The sequence below is a fragment of the Ranitomeya imitator genome, chromosome 6, assembly GCF_032444005.1.
Source record: "Ranitomeya imitator isolate aRanImi1 chromosome 6, aRanImi1.pri, whole genome shotgun sequence".
Classification (NCBI taxonomy): Eukaryota; Metazoa; Chordata; class Amphibia; order Anura; family Dendrobatidae; genus Ranitomeya; species Ranitomeya imitator.
In genome coordinates, this window is record NC_091287.1 from 561,792,412 (window position 1) to 561,806,232 (window position 13,821).

General features: G+C 47.1%; 1 protein-coding gene across 4 annotated transcripts in view; it reads left to right on the plus strand.

The window, feature by feature from the left end:
* Positions 1 to 12,871, plus strand: part of TOP1MT (DNA topoisomerase I mitochondrial) — a 40,395-nt gene extending 27,524 nt beyond the window's left edge. For 3 of the 4 annotated variants that reach the window (XM_069732018.1, XM_069732019.1, XM_069732020.1), the window contains 13 exons: positions 991 to 1,106; positions 2,029 to 2,150; positions 2,790 to 2,912; positions 7,436 to 7,623; positions 7,790 to 7,934; positions 9,176 to 9,319; positions 9,435 to 9,620; positions 10,123 to 10,191; positions 10,507 to 10,621; positions 11,110 to 11,237; positions 11,343 to 11,437; positions 11,743 to 11,892; positions 12,411 to 12,871. In XM_069732018.1, coding sequence (XP_069588119.1) covers positions 991 to 1,106; positions 2,029 to 2,150; positions 2,790 to 2,912; positions 7,436 to 7,623; positions 7,790 to 7,934; positions 9,176 to 9,319; positions 9,435 to 9,620; positions 10,123 to 10,191; positions 10,507 to 10,621; positions 11,110 to 11,237; positions 11,343 to 11,437; positions 11,743 to 11,892; positions 12,411 to 12,513 — 1,684 coding nt within the window. In that variant the 3' untranslated portion in view covers positions 12,514 to 12,871. Of the gene's footprint in view, positions 1 to 503; positions 663 to 990; positions 1,107 to 2,028; positions 2,151 to 2,789; positions 2,913 to 7,435; positions 7,624 to 7,789; positions 7,935 to 9,175; positions 9,320 to 9,434; positions 9,621 to 10,122; positions 10,192 to 10,506; positions 10,622 to 11,109; positions 11,238 to 11,342; positions 11,438 to 11,742; positions 11,893 to 12,410 lie in introns of those variants that run through there. The other variant, XM_069732021.1, reaches the window with a different exon arrangement.
* The last annotated feature ends 950 nt before the right edge of the window (positions 12,872 to 13,821 follow it).

Consider the following 13,821-nt stretch of genomic DNA (forward strand, 5'->3'; position numbering starts at 1 on the left):
GTCCCGTTTATGCCATTACTGGGTTTGCCATGTCCCGTCACTGCCATCTCGGTGCTCCTATAAAATCCACCCCATGGCTCGCCACATGGATTTGTCATTTTACTATATACTGTAGTATTTCAGGTCCAAGTAACCTATGAAGACTAAATGGAGTAAAAGAAACAAAGTTTTAGAAGTTATAGGGAATAAAAATTCTCAGAAAATGGTGACGCACAAAAATAATTTTTAACCACTAAATTGCCCTGACGTGAAGAATTGTCCTCAGGTCGTATTTACTGCACAGTAATAACTGAGGGGTCCTCAGCCTTTGTATAGAATTTAAACACCCGCTTCCATTTTTGTACAGGAAGGGGTTAACTTGATATTCCTGCTCCTCATCCTGTACTGTCCCTGCTGTTGGGTCATGTGCGGCCTCACACCACAAAACTACATTTCCCATCATGCCTTCTGCAGAGCTGTGAGCTGATTGGTTGCTTTCCAGGAAGCCTCTTTCCCCGGAGAGAGGTCATTGCTGGATGTTGCAGACATGTGTGGGACATGCTCAGCAATGGCTGCCGGCTGCGGCTCGCCCTCGGGCCCTGCTGCACGCTGCCGCCTGGATGGAGGCTCCTGACTGTGACTACGCTGCCGGTGCGGAGCAGAAAGCCGGCGGTCAGACCCTGGTGAGGATGTGCTCCGTGTCTGAGCACGGTCTGTGCTCAATTCTGCAACTTTTCACTACTTAATAATCAGTGAGAAGTGAAAACTAAGACCCTGCTTTGTTCCTGGGAGAAAAGATCTCTTTATTTTCATTCAGCAACCAAACCTCGTCCTTTACCAGCAGCTGATGGACTTGTTACAGTTCAGAAGCAGCAGGAATTTCTCTCCAGGGTTCACTGATACATTGTAACAACCTAGCAGCAACAAGCAGCGTGTGCACCCCAATATCGAGACCCATTTACACAAACCGATCTCCTTCTTTATGACTGATGTGTAACTCTTGTGTCCTAGGTGGGAGGAGAAGAATTATGAGGACGGCGTGAAATGGAAGTTTCTGGAGCATCGAGGACCCTACTTCGCTCCGGGGTACGAGCCGCTGCCAGACGACGTGCGCTTTCTGTACGATGGTAAGCGGAGCCCACACTTGCGGGGGGTCGTCTCCGGAGACTGCTTACCTGCACCCCTCCAGCAGGCATTTGTACGGGAGGCATTAAAGGGGTTGTCGCCTTCCAGAAAACTTTTATAGACTTTAGTAGCTTTAAGGAAAAAAAGATTTCTTGCCCTCCCCAGTTTCAGCGCCGACTGTTGCATTTTTGTTCATCTGCAGCGCTGGTGTCACGTCTACAGCACTGCAGCCAATCTCTGAGGATAGGGACACGTGACATCTACATGAGCACAGCGATTGGCTGCAGAGCCGTCAACATGACACTGCAGACAACAGCAGTGGAGACTCAGCACTGGACCTGAGGAAGGTGAGTAAATCTTTTTTTCTAGCCCTTATCGCATTACATTAGAGGCCTATTTTTTTCTCTCTACACCAGGAATATTCCAGGAGTATAGATCAAATCTATCAGTTTGGTTTTAGCCACCCACTACAAATATAGAAAAGCATGGCCCCCGGTACACAAATTGTGAGGAAAGCGATGTTAATAAATCTCACAGTATCTCTACCCAGCCTTGTGCAAAAAGTGAAAATCCTGCCCCGAAATGCAACCTCATACAAGTAAAGTGCATGAGTGATACCGAGACAGGGGTCCGACATGCCCAAGGTGTGCTGCTAAAGACCATTTATTTCTGCATGACAGTCCCCCAAATCATTGGTGACCTGCAGGGTGTGCGTGTCACGTTCCCCGTTATTTTACTGCTGTCATTACTGACATATTCTTTATACGTGACCCATAGGAGCATAGGTGTAACTACTGGATTGTCGGCTGTAGCTCCCGTCTATCTGATGACTTGGTGTCACCGATTGTCCAGTGTGCATTGATCTTACACATGGCTTCTCAGAACACATAAGATATGACACGTTTCACTGTTCTCCGGATCCAGGAGAGCCCATGAAGCTGAGCCTGGAAGCTGAGGAAGTGGCCACCTTCTATGGGAAGATGCTGGATCACGAATACACCACAAAGGAGATTTTCCAGAAGAACTTCTTCACCGACTGGAAAACAGTGAGTCTCCTGTGACCGTCTAATATGCATATCCTGATATCTGTAGCCCAATTCAGGCTATAGGTGGGGGTTGTGCTGGTTATTGGCACCAGGAGAAGGAACCATGAACTTGCCTGGGATATCTGTAATGCAAGGACTCGCAGCATCCTCCATGCAGGACTCTGCGTGTTTCCTCATTGTGGCAGTATACCGGATGTGCCGCATAGAAAGTATATAGATAGGTTGGTGCACAGGTCCTGCAGCCCAGTCGGTAGTCTGTGGCCACCTTACTGACCCCTGTTGCCCCATCGGTAGTCTGTGGCCACCTTACTGACCCCTGCTGCCCCATCGGTAGTCCGTGGCCACCTTACTGACCCCTGCTGCCCCATTGGTAGTCTGTGGCCACCATACTGATCCCTGCGGACAGCGTCCTAACTGCTGGTGTCCTGGGTCCTTCTGATTAGTAGTCCTGTCATTCCACACTTGACGTTCGCTGGTCCGACTAATGAAAGTAGCCATTGATGATGGAAGGCGCTGGGATGTTCGCAGGCTCTAGTCCGGTGCCTGTGGACTATAATGTGTCTGCAGGACCAGCGTACAGCTGTAATATATACAACATTGCAGCTTGTTTTATAAAATATTTACTTTTTCCGGTTTTAGCAAATGAGCAAAGAAGAGAAGAAGACCATAAAGCAGCTGTACAAGTGCGACTTCTCCGAGATACACAAGTATTTCTACGATAAGAACGAGGCTCGGAAAGCTTTACCCAAAGAGGAGAAGCAGGTGAGGCCCACCGCTCTGTCTGCAGCTATGGGGTCCGCAGCTCAGGTCACCGTCTCTACACAAGGGGCATTTACCTGTCGCTCTCCTCATAAATCTCGGGACCAGTCCTGATCTCTTCTTATATAAGCCCGTTAGTTTGCTACAAACCCATGCTGGCTCTGGATAATTACTGTATTCTTATCCAAGTACTTGCACACAATTTGTTCACAGATCTTTATATATAATTCATCTGGACCAGGAGATGTAAATTATCTGTGTTCCCTCCCAATCTCTTGGTTTATGGATAGTGTGGATTCCTTTATTCCTTTGATGGCACCATGAAGATCAGTTGATGTTGCATTTGCTTTCTTAGAGATCACAGATGCAAAATAGTAATGAAAATGTTTGGCTTCTCAACATCATTTTTGGCCACTTCACCCTTGTCATCCTGTAAAAATCCTATCGCTTCTTTGCCTTTTCTTTTGCTTTTGACAAACCCCCAAGATCCTTTTTTGCTGACTTTGGTCTCCCTTGCAAGCCTCACTTCATTACTGCTCTTCTAACTCTTGTGCTGCATTCCCTGCAGACCGCATTATATTCTTCTTTAGATTTGCCCCTCTTTCCATCTGATATACATTTTTTTCCTTTTTCACAAGTGATTAAGTTCTGTGTTCATCCATCCTGGTCTCTTTAAATGCTTCCAATTCTTCTTTCTTTTTGGGATTGTTGCCAATTCGTGAGAATTTCACTTAGCATAATCTCCATTCTTCTTGGACCTTTCCATACTTTGGAACATCCGACCATTGGACCTTTTTTCTGAGTTCATTCAAATCTGCCTGTGAGTCCTCGCTGGTCTTCCTCCTTTTGTAATGCAAAATTTGAGGATATTACGATCGATCGCTGCCTCCTAAATTCCCAGTCACCTTTACTTCCTCAACCATTTCCTCCCTGTCGGTAAGGGTACCGTCACACACTGCCATTTCGATCGCTACGACGGTACGATTCGTGACGTTCCAGCGATATCGTTACGATATCGCTGTGTCTGACACGCAGCAGCGATCAGGGATCCTGCTGAGAATCGTACGTCGTAGCAGATCGTTTAGAACTTTCTTTTGTCGCTGGATCTCCCGCTGGCATCGCTAGATCGGTGTGTGTGACACCGATCTAGCGATGCGATCTAGCGATGCGTTCGCTTGTAACCAGGGTAAACATCGGGTTACTAAGCGCAGGACCGCGCTTAGTAACCCGATGTTTACCCTGGTTACAAGCGTAAAACTAAAAAAAAAACAAACAGCACATACTTACATTCTGGTGTCCGTCAGGTCCCTTGCCGTCTGCTTCCCGCACTGTGACTGCCGGCCGTAAAGTGAAAGCAGAGCACAGCGGTGACGTGTGCTTTCACTTTCACTTTACGGCCGGCAGTCAGTGAGTGCGGGAAGCAGACGGCAAGGGACCTGACGGACACCAGAATGTAAGTATGTGCTGTTTGTATTTTTTTAGTTTTACGCTTGTAACCAGGGTAAACATCGGGTTACTAAGCGCGGTCCTGCGCTTAGTAACCCGATGTTTACCCTGGTTACCCGGGTACCTCGGCATCGTTGGTCGCTGGAGAGCTGTCTGTGTGACAGCTCCCCAGCGACCACACTACGATTTACCTACGATCACGGCCAGGTCATATCGCTGGTCGTGATCGTAGGTAAATCGTATAGTGTGACGGTACCCTAAGAATTAGGTCCATGATTGCAGATCCTCTTGTTCTCTCTTCTACCTTTTGAAAGATAAAGTTGTCAGCTAGAGAGGGTAAATACATTCTTATGTTATCAGACACGTCTTTGATTTTGGCACTAGAAGACCTCACACTTCTCCTGAGGTGATGTCTGGTCTGCAGACAGTGGCTTCTGATCCTCTCAGTAGGAATCCTCCACGACCACTTCTCTCATTTTCTTCTCCACCACGGCTCTTCTTTTTCTCCCTTCGCTTCTGATTTTTTTTTTTTTTTTTTCCTGGAGTGTTTTGTGGGCACAGCACTTTTTTGATGTACACCTTCATACTTGTCCTGCGTGAGAGGGACCACTATGAAAATGTGTATAGAGGGTGTCGTTTCATGGGCAAAGAGCTGGGCGCTACGATCCGCTTACCTGTCATATATGATAGCTAAGTGTTTATTGTGGGAAAGCTCTGTATCTCCTTCACTACCGGAATATTTTTTCATTTCTTTCTTCCAGGAGACATAATTAACATTTCTTTACTTTTAAGTTGGGGGGAAAAGGAGGTGATTGTTCGGTATACAAGCTATCGGCATTCTGTTTTGCAGTATATAATATAATAACGATGTCCCATGAATCCTAGGAATATAAAGATGGTGGGAGCCTTCTGTAGGCCTCTGGCTGCTTTGGCAGTCCCTGCAGTTATATGTAGCTGAGGGGTAGAAGGACGGCAGAATGGTCGCATCTCGCGATCTCTCCACCTTAATCCTCCTGTCAGTGTCTGACAGCAGCGATGGGAGGTAGCGCTGATCGCTGCTGTTAGAGGCAGGTGCTGTCTGTATAACACGGGTCCTGAGATTGCTCCATCTACCGACACTGTGACGGATGTATACGTCATTAAGCAGGAAGGAGTGATTATGTATTATTGTTATTATTATACATTTTTATAGCGCTATTTATTCCATGGCGCTTTAATGTATTTGTCTATTTTGCCTCGTATTCACCTGTAAACATGAGCCGATAACAAGGCACATGAGTACATAAGGAGGGAGGACCCTGCCCGCGAGTGCACAGTCTGCAGGGGGTGGGTGAGGATACGCTAGGAGACGGTAGGGCAGGTTGTGCGGCGGTTCAGTAACTTCAGGATCACTGCAGGCTGTAGGCTTGTCGGAAGAGGTGGGTCTTCAGGTTCTTTTTGAAGGTTTCTATGGTAGGCGAGAGTCTGATGTGTTGGGGTAGAGAGTTCCAGAGTATGGGGAAGCACGGGAGAAGTCTTTGATGCGGTTATGGGAAGAGGAGATAAGGGGGGAGTAGAGAAGGAGATCTTGAGAGGATCGGAGGTTGCGTGTAGGAAAGTATCGGGAGACCATGTCACAGATGTATGGAGGAGACAGGTTGTGGATGGCTTTGTATGTCAGTGTGAGGGTTTTGAACTGGAGTCTCTGGGCGATAGGAAGCCAGTGAAGGGCTTGACACAGGGGAGAGGCCGGGGAATAGCGGGGAGACAGGTTGATTAGTCGGGCAGCAGAGTGTAGGATGGATTGGAGGGGTGTCGGAGTGCTAGAGGGGAGTCCAGGGAGTAGGAGGTTGCAGTAGTCGAGGCGGGAGATGATAAGGGCATGCACTAGTGTTTTTGCGGTGTTGCGGTCAAGGAAAGCACGGATCCGGGAAACATTTTTGAGTTTGAGACGACAGGAGGAGGCAAGGGCTTGGATATATGGCTTGAAAGAGAGGGCAGAGTCGAGGATCACCCCGAGGCACCGGGCGTGTGGGACTGGGGAAAGTGAGCAGCCATTGACATTGATGGTTAGGTCTGGTGGAGGGGTAGAGTGAGATGGGGGAAAGATGAGGAATTCTGTTTTCTCCATGTTCAGTTGTAGAAAGCGAGCAGAAAAGAAGGCCGAGATAACACAGTGTGGGATTTTGGTAAGTAAGGAGGTGAGGTCAGGTCCCTATAGGTAGATCTGCGTGTCGTCAGCATAGAGATGATACTGCATACCGTGGGATTCTATGAGCTGTCCCAGGCCGAAAGTGTAGATGGAGAAGAGTAGGGGTCCTAGAACAGAGCCTTGAGGAACACCGACTGACAAGGGGCGAAGTGAGGAGGTGGTGTGGGGGAGGGAGACACTGAATGTTTGGTCTGTTAGGTATGATGAGATCCAGGATATGGCCAAGTCTGTGATGCCAAGAGATGAGAGGATCTGTAGCAGTAGGGAGTGGTCCATAGTGTCGAAGGCAGAAGACAGGTCCGGGAGGAGGAGGACAGAGTAGTGTCGCTTGCTCCTGGCAGTTAGTAGGTCATTGGTGACTTTAGTTAGGGCAGTTTCAGTTGAGTGATGGGAACGGAAGCCTGATTGTAACCGATCAAAGAGGGAGCAGGAGGAGAGGTGGGAGGACAGTTCAAGATGGACGTGTTGCTCCAGCAATTTGGAGGCATTTGGAGAAGAGATATCGGGCGATAGCTGGACACAGAGGATGGGTCGAGGGAGGGCTTTTTGAGGATGGGTGTGATCTTGGCATGCTTGAAGGATGAGGGGAAGACACCTGTTGTGAGTGAGAGGTTGAAGAGGTGCATTAGGGTTGGGACGAAGACCATGGAAAGGCTAGGGATGAGGTGGGAGGGGATGTGGGTCGAGCATGCAGGTGGTGAGGTGATGCACAAAGACCCAGAAGCCACCAGAAACCGACATCAGATTTGTGGCCACGTGTATGTTTGCCGGCAGCGGTGGTGTCATCTTGGATGATTGCTTGTCTGGAGCTTTTGTAGCTGGATCTGTGTTGTCAGTCGTCTGAGGTCTAAATCATAAAGTTCTTATATTTTTCTTTAAATTTTTCAAGAAATTGAAAGAAGAGACAAATAAGATTCAGGAGGAGTATGGGTACTGCACCCTGGACGGGCATCGAGAGAAGATTGGAAACTTCAAGATTGAGCCTCCCGGACTGTTCCGAGGCCGAGGAGATCACCCCAAAATGGGAATGTTAAAGCTGCGGATAAGGCCGGAGGACGTCATCATAAACTGCAGCAAGTGAGTGACAGTTAGTCTGTTCTCGGCAGCCATTGCAAAACTACGGCTCCCAGCCTTCCTGTGAGGCTGTCTAGGCATGCTGGAACCTGTAGTTTTGCAAGTGACGAGCTAGAGGACTTATATTATACAGCTTAAAAAATGAGTGCGTCTCCTCTCATCACTACAGAGATGCCAAGATCCCAGAGCCTCCCCCCGGTCACAAGTGGAAGGAAGTGCGCTTCGACAACGCGGTCACCTGGCTGGCATCCTGGACGGAGAACATTCAGGGATCCATCAAGTACATTATGCTGAATCCAAGCTCCAAACTGAAGGTGAGAAACGCAGAATTTATCGTTGGTCTGTGCTGTAAATATTCCCTAATAATCACTCCCAGCAATCTGAATACTACGGCTCCGGAGCAGTCGCCTGCAGGTGCGGACCATGGACCTAAAATTCCTGGGGAGCCTGGGCACAGGAGATGAACCGTGCCAGCTGTAATATACTGCCAACATCCGCCTGCAATTGGCCAGCGGTGGAGGGTCGTGGCATTAAAGACAGCTGGGATTGGAAAAAAAAAGTAGCAACCTAAAAAAGACACACATTTGGTATGGCTGAAACCTTACCGACCGGCTATGTGCGCCTCGTGGTGAATGTGCATTTTAACCCCTTTCCGTCAGCCAATTTTAACCTTCGCATTTCACTTTTTCCCCTTTCTCCCAAGAGCCATAACGTTTTATTTTCTCCATCGTCCTCCCTTGTATGAAGCTTGTCTCTTACAGTACAAGCCTGTAGTTTAGAAGGACACCATTCACTTTACTGTAGAAAAGAAATGGTGGAGAATAAAACCCCCCAAAACACAGTTCCACCATTGTTTTTTAGGTTTCATTTTTATGGCATTTTGCAGTAACTATGACCTGGTGACGGGATTCTCCCGCACAGAACATAAGCAGTGATATCAAACCTGTAAGGTTTTTTTTAATTTCTAAGAGGTTAAAAAAATAATAATTTGTCGCTATTTTCCATATTCCGTATTTGTCTTTTGTAAGCCGAACGATATGTATTATTGTACCATTTTTGGGCTATGTGCAATGGTTTAGCTGCTTTTATTTTTTTTGTTTTTTTTCGGGAGGAGTCGCAATGGCCCAAAATTTATTTATTTTTTTTCCACTTGATGTAGGAGTAGATTAAAGAGTCAAATTTATGGTCTGGGTTTCAGCTTCTGGTTGATGTACCTGACGGCCTGGCTCTGACCTAGAGTAATCAACCAGGGGGAGTCCTGGGCAGTAACAGGTGTGGGCATCTCCTAGTGTCTCGTGCCCATGTATGATGCTGCAGACAGTTGTGGATGGGGGGAAATAGGCAAATTTTCTTCTTTTTTTTTTTTTTAGTTAAAAGAAATTTTTTTTTTTAAGAATATCTGAAATGTTATATAAAAAAAACAACAAACTTATGCCACAAAAAACAAAATCTACAGTTGCGTCAACGGAAAAAGTCGCTGCTTTCAAAATGCAGTGATGTAAACCGTGTGCGTCTGTTGTCAGTGCCGTGTATGTAGATCCTTTATCTGCTGCAGGGGGAGAAGGACTGGCAGAAATACGAGACGGCGCGCCGCCTGAAGAGCGTGGTCACTCAGATCCGATCCCAGTATCGCCTGGACTGGAAATCCCGGGAGATGAAGAAGCGGCAGAGAGCGGTGGCGCTGTACTTCATTGATAAGGTACACTGCTAATATCCCGTGCCATTTTTTTATGTCCCTTTGTTATTTTATTAATCTGTGACTTGTGAGTTATTAAATGTATGAAGATGGGGTGACCGTTATCTTCCCTCCACAGCTGGCCCTTAGAGCGGGCAACGAGAAGGAGGAGGGCGAGACTGCGGACACGGTGGGCTGCTGCTCCCTGAGGGTGGAGCACATCCAGCTGTACCCGGAGATGGACGGCCAGCACTACGTGGTGGAGTTTGACTTCTTGGGAAAAGATTCAATCCGATATTACAACAAGGTCCCCGTGGAGAAGGAGGTAACGGCCGGACCCGCTCGTGTTGTCTTCTAGATGTGTGCAGCCCTAGGCCTCATCCTGCCGGAACTTAGGTTTTATCACGTTCTCATTATACTTTGTATGTCAAGATCTCCGCTTGCTGTGAGAAGCTTCCTCGTGTCGCCCTGTACTGGTCCAAATCTTCTCACAGCGGAGGGTTTACTGCAGACCATTCTCTGATGGGCGAGTTTCCTCACCTGCCAGTGTATCGGCCTAGACAGTCCTTTGTGATCTACACTGACACATTGTCGCAGGCTTTCCGCTGTGAAAAGGTCTCTACATCCAGTGACTAAAAGCCATGTAAGCATTGTTCCAATTCGCTGGCAGCTTCAGGGATCTTGGAAACAAAGACAAGTGGTAGCACAAAGTATGGCAGAAAGTGACCGAAATAATTAGGATTTACATTGAACCCTTCACTGGTTGTTGGCCGCATCCGGTCTCTGTGCAGATGTTGGACACGAGTCTGACGTAAATCTCTTTTCAGGTGTTCAAGAACCTGAAGCGTTTTATGGAGAATAAGAACCCGGATGACGACCTGTTTGATAGACTGAACGTGAGTATATGTCGTGTTCACACACGGAAGGCGAGACCTGCAGCAGTGTCTGTGTGGCCGACAACTGGACTCAGCCGAGTCGTGCATATGTTGTCAGCCGGAAGAGGGTCACCAGCTGCTGCCGCTCTCGTCTTCTCCCTTTTTCTGGCTTTCTCTGCACCCCATCCATGTTCTTTCAGGCTCCTGCTTCTCTCCTCGCCCCCTTTTCTGGTCACCTCTTTTTCCGCTCTCCCCCACCGGCCGGCCTCTTGCATTCCCCCCACCAGAAGAGATCCTTTATTCAGCTATAAACATAAAACATGTCTTTTCCCGCAGACCTCCAATCTAAACAAACACCTCCAAGACCTGATGGACGGACTGACAGCAAAAGTGTTCAGGACGTACAACGCCTCCATTACCCTCCAGGACCAGCTGAAGGCGCTCACGAACGGTACGTGCCCACAGGTAGTCTATAACCCCGCCAGGTCATGTAATCGGGGGTTTCTCTTGAGAGGTTTAAGATTTGCTTTCCATCATGGCGTTGATAAAAAAAAATTTCAGCCACCACTATACAATATAAGAAACCAGAATAATCCGTAAAGCAATGTTTTTCTCTTCTATATTCTGCAGTATAGAATAAAAATATCACATACTGTCCTCCCACCTCATCAGCGCTGCTGCACTGACTGCGGGGCTTGTGTGACACATTATTATGATGCTAGGCAATCACTGCAGCCAGTGTCACACGAGCCCCGGCATCACTGGAATGGCATCGGTGCGGGGGAGCAGTATGTCTTCTATTTTACGCTGGGAATAGAATATAATTGTAGTAGACAACCCTTAATGGGAGGAAAGAGATGAGTCCGGTGCCTTCTGCATGTAACTGTGATTCTGCTCAGACAGACAGGACTTGATCCATTGTCTTGTTTCACTCTCCAGAGGAAGACAACGTCGCAGCCAAGATCCTGTCCTACAACCGCGCAAATCGAGCCGTCGCGCTTCTGTGTAACCATCAGAGGGCGCTACCGAAGACCTTTGAAAAATCCATGCAAAATCTACAGGCCAAGGTACAAAAAAGATGTGTGATCCGGAGGGGCCTGTCTGCGGGGAACCGGTCCTATCACCCGAGACCTGATATCACATCCTGCCTTACCCTGCACTAATCATTCTAGATTGACGCAAAGGAGCTGCAAGTAAAAGAGGCAAAGAAGGAGCTGAAGAAAGCGAAAGCCGACCACAAGGCAAAGAATCTCGACCGCACCAAAAAGTAAGGGCTGAGCTCAACTTTCTGCTCCTCAACGGACCTCATATTCTCTAGTCACATCCAAAGCTGGTTAGTGCCTTTGTACTGACAGTAGTAAGGACTTCTATTGCAGCTCTGGATGGAACTGAAGTATTAGACTACAGAATTGTGATTGCAGCTCTGGATAGGACTGGAGTAAAATACTACTTAAAATTGAGATTGCAGCTCCGTATGTGACAGGAGTATAAAACTGCAGAATCGTGAATGCCACTCTGGATGTGACTAAAATTTTATATATTTTGCGCTGAGATGGGATTATTTTTCCCCAGGGAGATGGAGAAGAAGAAGAAGCAACGCGAGAGGCTGGAGGAGCAGCTCATGAAACTGAAGCTTCAGGCAACCGACAAGGAGGAGAACAAGCAGGTTGCTCTGGGCACGTCCAAGCTTAACTATCTGGACCCGAGGATTACTGTGGCCTGGTAAGTCCATGCGGTGCCTAGCATCGTACGCACTTGCACCTCCATATGTGACTCGTCCAGCGCCACTCTGGTCTGTGTGGTTGTGTGTGGTATTACAGCTCAGCCCCATATATGTGATGTAATGGGCAGAAGTCGACGATGAAGTGGGCTGATCTTTGTCACCCATACAAAGTAAGTAATTGATAGGTTCTTATGTGACACTGGGGTCCACCATCCCCATCTCCACAGAGTGCATTACCGGAGAATGGCCACTATGGTGTATGGCGTTGTGCCACTTCGACTCTCTCCATTGTATATCTGGGGTCCACAGCACCAGGTATTAGCAGATCATCGGGGGTCCCAGGTGTCTGATCCCCACTTATCCCAAGGCAAGGCCATTTATATATCCGTCATAAACAACCCCTTTAAGAGCTAATTAACCCACGATTAACCTGTTGGATGTATGTAATTTACCTTGTACCACGACTGTGGCTGCCGTGAGTCATTACACCACATCGCACCTTTTCCGTCCTCTGCAGGTGTAAGAAGTACGGCGTGCCCATCGAGAAGATTTACAACAAGACGCAGAGAGAGAAGTTTGCCTGGGCCATCGACATGACCAATGAGGACTTCGAGTTTTAGCGTCCTGCCTGCTGGATAAGCTACGTCACACTTCCCGTATTAGAGGATTATCACCCAGTTTTCCCAGGAGCAGATAGGACTGCTTTACATGCTGGCATAAGAGGAAGATGCGAGGGTTTCTGATCATGGGGGATCATTTGTAGATCTCTTGGATCTCAGGGATTTCCAAGTCTTTTTTTTTTTTTTTATACTCACATTCTACGTTTTCTGCAGAAGTGAGAATCCATTTGTTTATTATGCAGATGAAATCTTAATATGTTTTTGTGCCGACGGCCATTGCTTTAATTTATTTCTGTTCTTTATTTTGTTCTCTCTGTGCTGTGGGCAAATACAATGAATATATTTGTGTATTTCTTAATTTTTCATCCATTTTTTGCGTCTGGTAATGGTCTAAGAATCAAGGTGATGCCTCCGACTACCTACAGGATATTAAGTGGTCTTAACCCTTTAATGACAAATGACATATATGTACATCGTAGGTCATGTCACGTCATCTTGGCACACAAAAAATAAGCCCTCACCCAGCCTCAGATCACGAAACATGGAGACAACAAAAGCTCGGAAAATTTGGCGTCTTTGGAAACTTCAGAATTTTTTTTTTTTACCACTTGAAAAAACAACCTAGACGTGTTTGGTGTCTGCAAACTCGAAATGACCTGGCGATTCATAACGGCAGGTCAGTTTTAGCATGTACAGAACATGGTAAATAAAATAAAAAAAATCCCAAAAAACAATTCTGGAATGGCACTTTTTTTTTTTCAGTTTCGGCACACAAAATTTTTTTTTTCCTTTTTTCTTTCCCAGTCCATGCCTTCACACAGACATATTCATGGGAAAAAACAAAGGTTATGGCTCTGAGTAGAAGTTGAGCAAAAAAAAAAAAATGAAAGCGCCAAAATGGAAAATGTCTCAGGGGTGAAGGGGTTAATGTTTCGGCTGCTCTAGGCCTTGGTATTATTTAATCCTGCACTTAGTGATAGTGTTGTGCAGAAGTGTTACTAGGAGGCATTCAGCTCTGGCTCTCTCAGCCATCCCCATACTTTCCTCCTGTTTCTTGCTGATTGTCTCCGCCATGGGACGTTCATTACTATTATACTGGGTGCAAGAATGTGTGCGCAGACCTATAGGAATGCACTTCAGTAAGGTGGGGTTCATACCTCTGTGTGCTGCCATCAGGACAGGTAGGGTGGTCTCCTGACCAAGACTCGGCAGCCTCAGGCATGAATGAACCTGAAAAGTTCAGGTCAGGAGACCCCCGGTCCGTCCAGATCACAAAACCAAACCTGGAGCCATGAAACCGGCTTTACT